This window comes from Castor canadensis, chromosome 8 (genome assembly GCF_047511655.1).
Source record: "Castor canadensis chromosome 8, mCasCan1.hap1v2, whole genome shotgun sequence".
NCBI classification, from domain to species: domain Eukaryota; kingdom Metazoa; phylum Chordata; class Mammalia; order Rodentia; family Castoridae; genus Castor; species Castor canadensis.
In genome coordinates, this window is record NC_133393.1 from 31,089,076 (window position 1) to 31,101,626 (window position 12,551).

Below are 12,551 nucleotides of genomic sequence, written 5' to 3' on the forward strand. Positions count from 1 at the left end.
TGCCTGCTGAGGAAAGCTGTAGGCAGTGAGCAGGCCAGCCCAAAGGAGAGACCCGTGGGCTGCAGCTGGCAAGACAATCTGAGTGTGTTGTCCAAGCCCTTTGGAGCACACATCATGTCAGTGTGGGATCTGAATGCCAGACATGGAATTAGAGTATTTGATGTTTGCCCTGCTGGGTTTTGGTCTTTCTTTGGTCCAGTCTCTCCTTTTTATGCCCCTATTCCTCCCTGTTGGAATGGGAATGTATCTTGGAAGTATGTATTTTTTTTTTAATTTTTATAGGGGTTCACAGGGAAGAGTTTGTCTTGAGTCTCAGAGAAGACTTTGGACAGGGATCAAATCCAGGGCCTTGCACATGCTAGGCAAGTGCTTTACCACTAAGCTACATCCCCAACCCTGGACTTGGACTTTTGAGCAATGGAACTGTTAAGACTTTGGGAACTCTTGGAGATGGAGTAAGTGCATTTTGCATCATGAGAGGGAAATGAGCCTTTGTGTAACCATGCATAGAATATTATGGTTTGGATCTTAAATGTTCTTCAAATGCTCCTGTGATAAAAGATTAGTACCCAGACTGTGGTGCTAAGGGAGGTAGTCAAACCATTCAGAACTGGGACCTAGTTGAAAGTTAGATCACTTGTGATGGGCTGAAGGGGGTACAAGGACCTGACCCTTTCCTCTCTCTCTTTACTTGCTGGCCGCCATGAGACAGCAGTTTTCTCTTGCACATGGTTCCTGCCATGATGTTCTGCCTTTCCACAGGCCCAAAGCAAGGGAGCAAGCTGATCACAGACTAAAATCTCTGAAACCTTGAGTACAAATAATCTTTTCCTTCTTATAAACTGTTTATCTCCAGTATTTTGTCATAACAACAAAAGCAGGGAACAATATGTATTTGAAAAAAACACAAACAGATCTCTTAATTTCTCATCTATCCAACAAGTATTTGGTGCACATATACTATGAACAATGTATGCGCCAGGTACTGTTCTTGGCACTAAATATACAACAGTGAAAAAAACCACAGAGATAAAATTTCCACCCTCACAGGGTTTATTATCTGTTAGGGGAGACAAACAGGCAGAGAAGAGGAATAAAAACTGTAAAATGTTGAGTGGGACCTGGGGACGTTACCCAATGGCACTGTACAACTTGAGGCCCTAGCTTCATCCCGAACACCAAAAAAACAAACCAAAAACCAAAACAAAACAGAAGGTTGGGTGCAGGATGTGAAGTAAAAAATCACAAGTTTGAAGAGAGTATCAGAGTAGGTCTTACAGAAAATGATATTTGAGGAATGAACAGAGGAACTAATAGGGGTGAACTATGTAAATTATCTCTGGAAGGAACAGTCCAGGCAGAGGCAACAAGTACAAAGGCCTTGAAAGGAGGCCATGGTAATATTTTGAATTTTCTAGTAACTACATTTAAACACAAAAAACCAAAAGGAACAAGGACTGACAGAGTGGCTCAAATGGAGCACCTGCTTAGCAAGCATGTGGCCCTGAGTTCAAACCCCACTACAGCCAAAAAAAAAATTAAAAAGAACAGAGGAGATTAATTTCAATAATACATGTTATTTAGCATAATATATCTAAAATATTTCAAAATGTAATCAATATAAAAATTAATGAGACATTTTACAGCCATTTTTATATGAAATCTTTGAAATCCAGTGTGCATTTTATACGCACAATTGTTTCTCAATTTAGCCTAGTCATATTTCAGATACTTAATAGCCACATGTAGCAAGTGGCTACCTTACTGGACAGCACAGATCTGTGTCTTCTCGATTGTCCTAGTAATAGCCCTTGAAGCATGTAAGTACATGTATGTGTACACGGTCCAATTAGGGATTACATATTTTTGTTTGATTGGTTGTTTTCATGCTTGGATAGAACCAAGAGCCTCAAACCTCCTAGGCAAGTGCTTTGCCACTTAGCGGCACCCAGATTGCATGTTTAATTTAGTTGTGTCTCTTCAGATTCTTTTAATCCAGAAGAGTAACCCTACTCTTTAAATGTTTTTAAATACTTTCACATGTTAATATAATTGAAGTGTATAATCAGGACATTTTTGTAATGTCTCAAATTTGGGATATGTTTTAAAAGTAGAGCTAATAGAATTTGTAAATTCTATCGTAGAGCTAATAAGATAGTAAATTGAAAATGGGCTAGAAAAGAGAAGCCAAGGATGAATTCAAAATTTTTTACCTAAATAATGAGAAGGATGGAATGCCATCTTCCACAATAGAAAAACTGAGAAGCAACAGGTTTAGGGAGAAAAACAGGACCTCTGTCTTGGACATGATAGGTTTGTGAAGGCTTTTGATATACAGATGTCAATCAGGTTGGTGATTGAATATAAGCCAGGAGTTCAAGCAAGAAGTTGTGTTAAAAATATAAAATTGACTACTTACCTGGAAGGGGAGATACCATGATCACGAAGGTGGTTTTCCCAGGGTGAGGCTCATCTATTGCACTATAGATGTGCTGACCCCGTGATTTCCCCAAATGTGAGAAACTTGACTGCATAATTTGTGATATGTGGGGACTGCGTTCACTCTCTTCCCTCAAATTAAAAATTTTTTTAAAAAGAAAAAACATAAAATTGAGTGCTGGAGGTGTGGCTCAAGTGGTAGATTGTCTGCCTAGCAAGCTTGAAGCCCTGAGTTCAAACCCCAGTACCGCCAAATAAGATCAAATTGAGTCTGGCACAGTGCTTCACACCTGTAATCTCTGCTACGTGGGAGGCTGAGATGGGAGAATCACTTGAGCCCAGGAGTTTGAGACCATCCTGGGCAACATAGTGTTTGTCTAAAAATAAACAAATAAACAAACAAACCACATGTGATTGGGAGTCTTCCGTGACAGTGGCTATGTCATCTGGAAAGTATAGATAAGAAAAGAAGACAGAGGAGAAGAAAGAGAGGGAGGGAAGAGGAGGAGGAGCTAAAAATACTGGACTGAGCTTTGGGACACTTCAATAGAGGTCAAAAAGAAGAGGGAAAACCAGAGGAGGGAAATGGAAGAGTAGCCAGTAAAAGAAATAATCAAGAGAGAATTTCTTACAAGCTAGGCTAAAACTGTGTTTTGAGGAGAAAGGAGTGCCAAATGCTGAAGACTGAGAATTGGATTCAGCAGAACAAAGATTTTCCTCAGAGACCCTGAGGCAATTCAGGGCAATTTCAATGGAGTCATGGAGTTAAAATCCTAGCTGGAGTTCATCCAAGAGACAATGGAAAAAGACTTGACAAGGTGAGTGTGGCAACTCTTTGAAGACTTGTGTTATCAAGAGGAGCAGTGAAATGAATGTGCAGTAGCTGGGGCAAGGAAGTATATGAAGTCAAGAAAGGTACTTTCTTTTTTTTTTTGAGACAGGGTTTTGCTATTCGCTCCAGGCTGGTGTGAATTCGAGATCATCCTGTCTCAGCCTCCCAAGGTCTGGGTTTACAGGCATGTACCACCACACCAGCTCTGGGAGTTCTATTTTTTTAATGAGAAAAAAATTACAGTATGCTTATTGATATTTCAAGGATCCAGTTGAGATGGAAAATTTACTAAGACAAGGGAAGAATTTTGTAGCGCAATATCTTTGAGTGAGGTGGGAGAGGTTGATTGAAATCTGCACAAATAGTGCATCCACAATAAGGAGGAAAGTCAGAGTACAGAGTCACAGATACAGATGGGTGGGTGAATAAGATGGGGAGTTACAGAAGCTCTCCTTTGATTGCTTCTGTTTTCTCAGCAAAATGGGGAAAATCTATGATGCAAAGAAGAACTCTGATTATGTAGCAAATAAGCAGAATGGGCTTATGAAATAGGTCATAACAGTTCAATGGAAAGCAGCCAGTACTTGTTGGAATAGTCAGAGAAGAACAGGCAAGTTCTAAGTAAGCCTTACTTTAAGCCAAGGGGCTGAGACAGGAATGAGTCGTGTGTGTTAGGGGAAACTAGATTAAAGTGTGGTATCGTGTCCCAGAAAAATGCAAGTGAATTTGGTTTAGTTCAAATCCTAGAAGGCCTTTGATGCCAAGCAGAGGAATGTAGGCATATGTTGCTTTCTCCTATTATTCCATTCTATAGTGTTGCCAAGCAATGAGTTCCAGAGTTCTTGACTGTTACCTGTTATCACTGTCAGTGGCATACCTGAAGCAGCATTGGCCTTTTTGTGCAATGACTCAGAGCCAGCCTTCTTATAAGCGCATCTTGGTTCGGATACAGCAGTATTTTGTGAGACAATGTCATCGCCTCCGAAGATCCTGGGATGCCTTTGTTGAGAGTCATTTTGCTGATAAGGAGAAGGAGGAAGAAGTTGTCCCTACAGTTGAAAGTATTTTTCACAAAGAAAAAATCGTGGTACTTGGCCATCAGCTGAAGAACACTTCTCTACCCATTGAAAAGAGAGCTCAAGCTGCCCAGAAAATTGGGCTACTGGCCTTCACAGGTAGTGCTTCACCAGTTCTGCCATAGTAGCTGTTTCATTATCTTTTTGCTTGTTAGAACACTGAATTTTCTTAGCTCTAGCCTTAAGACTCCAATAATATTTCCTTTCCCTGATTTATTAGTTTTATGTCTTTCTATCACTAAAGATATAATTTTTCCTCTTCAAGGACCTCATGTTTTAAAATGTGTCAAGTAAATTACTAATTAGATGTTCTCATTTTTATATAAGTTTGTCTATCAAAGTTTCCATTCAGAGCCAGGCACAGTGATACAGTCCCAGCTACTTGGTAGGCTGATGTGGGAGAATTATTTGAGCCCAAGAGTTCAAGACCAGATGGGGCAACATAGAGAAAGACTATCTCAAAACAGTAAATAAATAAAAATAAAAATTTTCATTAATATAAAAGATTAAAGTCTATAACTGACTTGATATAATTCCAATATAGTGATATGATTCCACTGTAGAATAAAAGTTCCTGATATTTTACATTTTACCTTATAAAAATGAATTACATGGAAAATGTCTTAGAAAAATCAATCAGAATTTTTGATGATCTTAAAACATTGACTGGGAAAGCCATAGGTGCATTAGTAAAAGACAACAATTAATGTATACTAGGCTAGAAGAAAATCAAGTGGTCAGTCAGTCACTTAAACTCACACTTCCGTAATGATTATCTAGTTCACCTCCACATTTTTTTCTAATAAATTCTAGGATGTGTAATGAAATTTTATATAGTCCTCAACATCACATTTCCTAATAAGTTCTGGCTGGCAACTAGAAGTGTCTTAGTTGATTTTTTTAAGTGGGAAAATTAATTACTTAGATGTATTTTGTTAGACTAAATCTTACAAAGAATGATGTCTATGACAGAGAACAATAAGAGTCCTTAGTGCCGAAATAATTGGAGACAACCTGCAAAGGGCTAAAGAAGAGATAGAAAGAAAACTTAGGAGACAATGTCATATGAAGGAAGGATGAATGGTACCCACCACATCGGACGGGCTCAGTTACCTGGACAGCTATATTCAGTTTCTTGTGTCCAGCTTTGGCTAAATCTTTAAGAATGACTAGGCTATTCATAGGACCATGAGACTAGTGTAGGGAAAGTTAGGGAAATCCAAGGAGGATCAAGATTGAGTGACCAGAATCTGATCACCTACATTAGCTACTCCTCCTCTCCTTGGCCAGTACCTTGCTGGAGTCTGAGACTGAATGAGGAAGAGCCGAGGTTCAGGTATATGACAAAAGTAGAATCTAGGGTCAGAATGGGTCAGTAGTCAAGGGAAGGAAAATCTTATAAGGTCACATTAGTCTCAATGTGAAAGAATTAAAGCTAGAAATGTCTGAGAAAAGGACAGCAAAAACAACAAAAAAGACCATGAAAACCTTGACTTTGGTACTGAGGTCATTCGTTTTCTCTTTGTTCTAATAATCTGAGAGCCACGCTTTTTTTCCCCCCAGTATAGAAGACAGAGACTGTGAGGGAGATTTGCTAAGCAAACATAACTAGGTTTTATTCAAAATATTCGCTCCTCAGTGTTTGGTCAAAGGAATCAAGGAGGTAGGAGCCTTAGTCAGGCAGTGGCCTTCCCATGCATTTCATATTACCTCTTGCTTATCAACCTAAACATTCTCATCTTCACAGCAGATAGGAACAAAAGCATGAACACAGGGGCTAAGGATATACCAAGGTCCTGGGTTTAATCCTGCCCCATGTGGTGGGCTCCAGTTTTATTATTTTCTCCTCCCCCTGAAAAAAATAAAGAATATGAATACATAGGAGTCTCAGAAATGGTTCTAGCTAATAGATATACCAAATTCTTGTGGAAATGCAAATGTATGTTTTACAGGAGGACCAACTGCTGGGAAATTCGCAGCTGAATACATGAAAGAAGTAGCTCATTTGCTGCAAAATCAAGACTTGGCACCAAAAATAAAGATCCTACTGCTCCAGAGTGTAGCATGTTGGTGCTACTTAGACCCTGTCAGCCAGAAAAGAGCTCAACATATGCAGTTTATCCCCATTCTCATCAGTTTTTTTGAAAGCAATTTTGAGTCTACTATCAAAAGTGAAATCCACAGCAACCTCCTCGTTCGGTTTTGGACTTGTTACGTCCTCTCTTTCATGGCATACAGTAACTTATCTTTAATGAAGGAGCTTAAAGAGAGCAGTACTTTAAAATATCATTTGCAAAATTTGGCTGCAGAAAATTGGTCCGGATGGCCTGAGAATTTTGCAGAAGTGTTGTATTTCCTAATTGGTTTTCACAGGAATTAATTTCTTTGAATCCAGTTATGTGACACATCTGTCCATGTCATTGTATTACTTTGGAAACCTGAAATAATAAAAGTTATTGTATTATTCTTTCATGTCATCTTTTGTAGTTGAGTTCTATATAAATTTTCAAGGGGACTAAGGTAGAAAAGAGAAAAATAAAGGGAATAAAACAATTCCCAATATATAATGCATATATACATGGAAAGGTCATAATGTAATAACTCCTTGTATATCTTAAACAAAAATGACTTTTTTTCAAAAATGAAGGACTGGAAGGTAAAACAGGTCCTGCCTGGGGGGTTGGTACCAGTGGGAGGGGGAGGATATAAGGAGAGGGTAAAGGAGGGTGATTATGGTGGAACTGTTAGGCATTCATGTAGGAAAATGGGAAAATAAGACGTGTTAAAACTATTCTAAGAAGGAGAGGAGGAGACATAAAGGTGAATGATGGAGGGGGTGAATTTAACTATGATATATGGTAAGCACTTCTGTAATTATCACAATGTACTTCCCAGTACAACAATAATATGATAATAAAAATGTTTTTAAAATGAATAAAAACAAATTTTCATAATTAACTTCAACAACACCTTCTAAAAAACATTGCTATTTAAAAATTACCTCATAAATTGGGTCCTTTGAACTCATTCATGGCTGTAATCCCCTCCCATTAGGAAACGAAGATGTTAAAGCAGCCAGTTACAGTGGTTCAGGCATATAATTCCAGCTACTTAAGAGTCTAAAACAAGAGAATTGAAAACTTAAAGCCAGCCTGGGCAACACAGCAAGATCCTGTCTATATAAAATTAAAAAAGTTAAAGCATGCAATTAGATATAATGGGAAGTAAGCATAGTTGTAAAATTGTAGAGCCTGAATAGTATTTTTTGCCCAGAGAGATTGTTTATCTACATTTTCTACTATTAAATCATGAAACTCTTACTTTCTAATATCTCTCTATTTGAATCTGATTTTAAAACATGTACTTCATTATTGATTCTTCATTAAGGAAAAACACATGCTGTACATACATGTATGGAAATGTCATGATGAAACCTCTTTACTGTGTACAATTTAATATACACCAATTTAAGCTTGAAGCCCTGAATTTAAATTTGTCCCATCAAAATAAATTCCTTAAAAAATATATGACAATTTAAAAGCGGGGGATGTAGATATGTGGTTCATGCCTATAATCTAAGCTACACAGGAGGCAGAAATCAGGAGGATCAAGATTGAGGCCAGCCCAAGCAAAAGTTAGCAAGACCCCATCTCAATCAATAAGTTGGGGGTGGGTGTATGCACCTGTCACCCCAGTTATGCAGGAGGCCGTAGGTAGGAGGATCATGGTCCAAGGCCAGCTCCAGGCCAAAACACAAGTCCCTTCCTGAGAAATAACCTGAAAAAGCAAAATGGGCTGGAGGTGAAACTCAAGTGGTAGAACACCGGCCTAGCAAGTGTGAGGCCCTGAGTTCAAAGCCCAATACCACAATAAAAAAGAAAAGGAAGGAAAGAAAAACATACATTGAGTTCTCACAATACCACATTCTTCTCTGACAATACATTTTTTTAAAGTAAAAAACACCTCTAGAAAATTAGGATCATGAAATGGAAATTCATTGGGAGAAGCCTTGCCTCTGACTGTTATAAATGATGGCATGCTTGGAGCTTATTGGATGACATTAGGGTTGGGGATGTAGCTCAGTGGTAGAACACTTGCCTAGGATGCGAGAGGTCCTGAGTTTGATCCCCATACCACCAAAAAAATAAAAGTTATAAGGTGACATTATGCCAAGAAACACAGAAATACTAACATCTACCCAACCCACAGTCATCCTATAGTGGCACTGCTGCCTGCCAGCATCCTTTCAGCCCTAGTACAGGACTTTCAGTTGCCATGGTTTTTTGTTTGTTTTAGTGGTAGTGGGGTTTGATTTCAAGACCTTGCCACTTGCTCTACCACTTGAGCCATAACCCAGCCCTTTTTGATTAGTTATTTTTCAGATAGAGTCTCATATTTTTTTGCCCAGGATGGGCTTGAACCGCAAATCTCCTACATAGCTTTGCTCCCACATAGCTGGGACCACACGTGTGCACCACTACCTAGTTTGCTTGTTTAGATGAGGTCTGGCTAACTTTTTGCCCACCTTGGCCTTGAACCATAATCTTCCCTATGGATCTCTACCTCCCAAGTTGCTGGGATTATAGAAATATGCCACGACACCCAATCAGCTGCCATGATTTTGACTTCGGTGGTTTTGCTGGCAGAGCATGACTTTGCTGCACCAAAGGATATCTAGAAGTATAAGGGAATTAATATTCATTGGGAGCAGCCTTCAATTCCATTGGCATAGGTCTGGATTGAAATGGAATGCCTACTTAATTAGGCTCCTAGCTTTGTTTTGTTTTCCCACCCTAAGACTGAACCCAGGGTCTTGAGCATGGTTGGCAAGTCCTCCACCACTGAGTCACACCCCCAGCCCAGGCACTTAGGTTTTCATGGAAAGATTTTCACTTGCCCTATTTTGTCTGTTAGAGAATATGTAACAGAACACATGCACTCAATGCTTGTGTTGATCAGCTTCTTCAAGTTTATTACAGTCAGGTGTAGTGGCCCAGGCCTCTCATCCCAGCACTTGGGAGGATGGGGCAGGAGAATCTCAAGTTTGAGGCCAGCTTGCACCTTTTTTGGAAAAAAAAAAAAAAAAAGTTTATTACAAAAAATATTCCTGACTGGAAGTATAGCTCAGTGGTAGAAGAACACTTGCCTAACATGTGTAAGGCCCTGGTTTGATCTCCAGAACTGAAGACAAAAAAATCATGAAAAAGTGCCAGAAGGTTATGTTAGCTACACTAACCTCCGCCTCTGGCTTAAACTGCAGCCATCATGGAGTATGCACTTCAGTCTCCCACGGATGTGCTTTAGCTGAGCTATGCTTTAGTGCTGCACTTCCACCTTTCACAAAGAGGGCCATAAAAAATATTTTCATGATCCTCACTTATTTACTGGAGGAATGTTGTGAGGGAGGCTAATCTCATCGTCACCTGGGTTCCTTTCGGGAGGATTTCCTGGGAAATTTTCTCAGAACTTAGAGCTCAGAAAAGCTGTGTTCTGTTAAGCAACTGTATATTTTTGTTCCTTGTGGATTTTGTGAGTCATTTAATGCAATATCTCAAACTGGAATCCATTTTATAGGAATAGATTATTTTATACGATAAATTAGAGACTGGGTTGCTGCCAAGAATTACTTTTTAAAATGCTTTTTCAATGTTTATTTTTCTCAAGTTTAAAAATTTCAGTTTAAAAAGTCAAGTAATGCAAAACCTCAACAGAGAAATAGCCATCCTTTAACCTCTTCCTCATTCATATTCCAAAGGTCACCTTTTGAATTTTTTCAATTATTTCTTCTCTATTTACCTCTATATTTCTAAGCAATTCACACACATTACCAATTCTTTACTTTTTTCTCACCAATGTTATGTGTTTTTCTTTTTACTTCTTAATAGGGCAGATGAGGACTTAGCATTCAATACTCCCCTTGTCTACATGTCCACGTGTCTTTCTACTCCTCTCTCTCAAAGTAATTGTGACACAAATAATGATTAAAACAATATGACTACTTAAGTATTTTTCGTGGCTAGGTCATATAGTGTAGTGTGACTATATTTCCTTTCTTGTACAACTCTTTTCCATGGAGGGTTTTGTGTTTGTTTTGCTTTCTGGATAATTACCACTAAGTTGTTCCCACATTTTCCTTGGTTTTGTTTTGAAACATCTCTCAATCCTATTACACATGACCAATGGTCAGCTCCAGTTTCTTCTTGAAGCAGGCAACCATCAGGGAGCCCAGAATCTTCTAGCTCCAATCCAGATCTGCCTGGATTAGCAAATAGTTAGCAAATATTTTAGGGGTTCCCTTCAATATCCAGGTGCCTCCATTATCCTCATTTATACTCTCTCTTGCCTTTTCATGGTTCATTCTTACATTAGTACTTGGAAAATATCCAGTACTTTTCCGAGATTGAATGGGAAGTAAAAAATTCCTGAGAACTTTCGCCCACTGCTCTTCATTCTTCAGTTGATAAATTTCAACTTGAGTTTGTCCCTGAACCAAGAGGAGCAGGAATAGCATCCATGCGGTATGTAAGCCCTTACTCCCCAAGAAGGGAAGAGCAGAGCCAATTACATTGTTTATTCTCCCCAAGTCACCAATCAGGAAAATCACTCCACTCTATGGAAAATAGCAGTGCTGCAGCTACTGGAGATTTCTACCACTGCATGAAAGTGTATGAAAAAGCTTATATGCAACCAATTAAAAATACAAAAATGAGGCACTGGTGGCTCACACCTGTAATCCTAGCTACTCAGGAGGCTGAGATCTGAAGGACTGAGGTTCGAGGCCAGCCTGGGCCTCTCCAAAATAACCAGAACAAAATTGGACTAAGGGTGTGGTTCAAGCAGTACACCACCTACTTTATAAGAGCAAAGCCCTGAGTTCAAACTCCATTCCTACCCCAAAAAATCTAGTGTTTCCAGACATAATCTATCTATACTACATACATATACATATCTATATCCCTTAGTCTCTTAAAACATGTAATAGCATTCTACACACAGTAATAAATTATCTTGGATTTGGTTCTTTCTCTTAAAAGAGCTTATTCATTCTTTCCTACTGGTTTATAGAGTATTTCAATGACTGGACTGTGATTTATATAACCCGTTCTATAGTGTAATAACCTCAAATGTCATTCCACACTCGTTGAGAGTTATCTATAGAATAAATTTCTAGAAATGGAACTGCTTAGCAATAGGTTTTATTCTGTTCTCTGCATTGTCACACTTTCTGCATAAATTGGCCATAGCTTTGTGAGTGTGGGATTGTGTCTGTTGTGGTTTACTATCTTTTGAGTGGGGTTTAGGGAAAGAAAATGATTGTGCTCAATTAAATATTTAACCAGAGATGCTGATGGCCTCTTCTGATTGTGCTTAGGATCCTTGGGTTAACATTGTATCTAGAGTAAGGAAATCTAGCCATAATACTCTATTTAAATTACTTTTTGGTGTCTGATACCCCTTTAAGTTGAAGGAGGTGAATAAAAGATTCAGGTTTGGGCCCTAGCATTTGGGTTTTCCCAGAAGCAACTTGGAGATAATGATTCAGGTGCAAGGAGTTATTGGGAAGTGACCTGGGGAACTAACAATAGAAGAGGAAAGGATGCCAGGAAAAGATGTTATCAAGAAAGCTGCTTTACTGTAGGTAAATGCAGTTTTTAATTCTGCTGGCGAAACGATCTGGTAAACATAACACACACCTGTTAGCCCAATTCATAGGCCCCAGGAGCTCAGATATGTATAAAGGAATATCTAATTCTTTTTTGGTTGCCTATGATCTACTAGGTAAAACTTGAAAGTCAACTGAGATGTCTTGAAGTAGTTTTCTAACCAAGCTGAAAGCATCCTAAGACAGTATGGTGGACATTTGCTACTTTTTGGTTTACTAGAACCTTATTTTTTTCTGGTAACACTTCAATTTCTTTTGGCAGGATATCTTGCCTATGGTGTAGTCTATTTATAGACACTGTCAATCAATTAACCCTTCCCAGCAGTGGCAACATGAGGCTGACAAACTGGCTCAAGCAGTAAGAGCGCCTGCCTATGAAGTGTGAGGCCCTGAGTTCAAACCCCAGTGCCACCAAAAAAAAAAAAAAAAACACCAATAGTAGTACACCAATCATATCTTAGGGAACTGTGAATCTTATATCAATATGAAAGTCATTTCAGAAAACAGCACCAATTTTCCTTTGCAAGGCTTTAAAAGAGAA

General features: G+C 38.8%; 1 protein-coding gene and 1 non-coding gene across 2 annotated transcripts; both read left to right on the forward strand.

Moving 5' to 3' along the window:
* The first annotated feature begins 2,411 nt into the window (after positions 1-2,411).
* Positions 2,412-2,574, forward strand: LOC141425964 (U1 spliceosomal RNA). The gene has a single exon (XR_012451090.1). It is a non-coding gene; the product is annotated as a U1 spliceosomal RNA (small nuclear RNA).
* A 425-nt stretch (positions 2,575-2,999) lies between these two features.
* Armh2 (armadillo like helical domain containing 2) lies at positions 3,000-6,779 on the forward strand. The gene is made up of 3 exons (XM_020173055.2): positions 3,000-3,257; positions 4,086-4,446; positions 6,300-6,779. The coding sequence occupies exons 2-3, from the start codon at positions 4,098-4,100 to the stop codon at positions 6,725-6,727; spliced, it is 777 nt and encodes a 258-aa protein (XP_020028644.1). The 5' UTR covers positions 3,000-3,257; positions 4,086-4,097; the 3' UTR covers positions 6,728-6,779.
* Positions 6,780-12,551: the final 5,772 nt, after the last annotated feature.

Excerpts from the sequence above, each read along its gene's own strand:
- Armh2 (XM_020173055.2), top strand. The coding sequence starts at position 4,098 with ATGAGTTCCAGAGTTCTTGACTGTTACCTGTTATCACTGTCAGTGGCA. Across the intron at positions 4,447-6,299 it reads TGGGCTACTGGCCTTCACAG|GAGGACCAACTGCTGGGAAA; the intron begins GTAGTGCTTCAC and ends TATGTTTTACAG.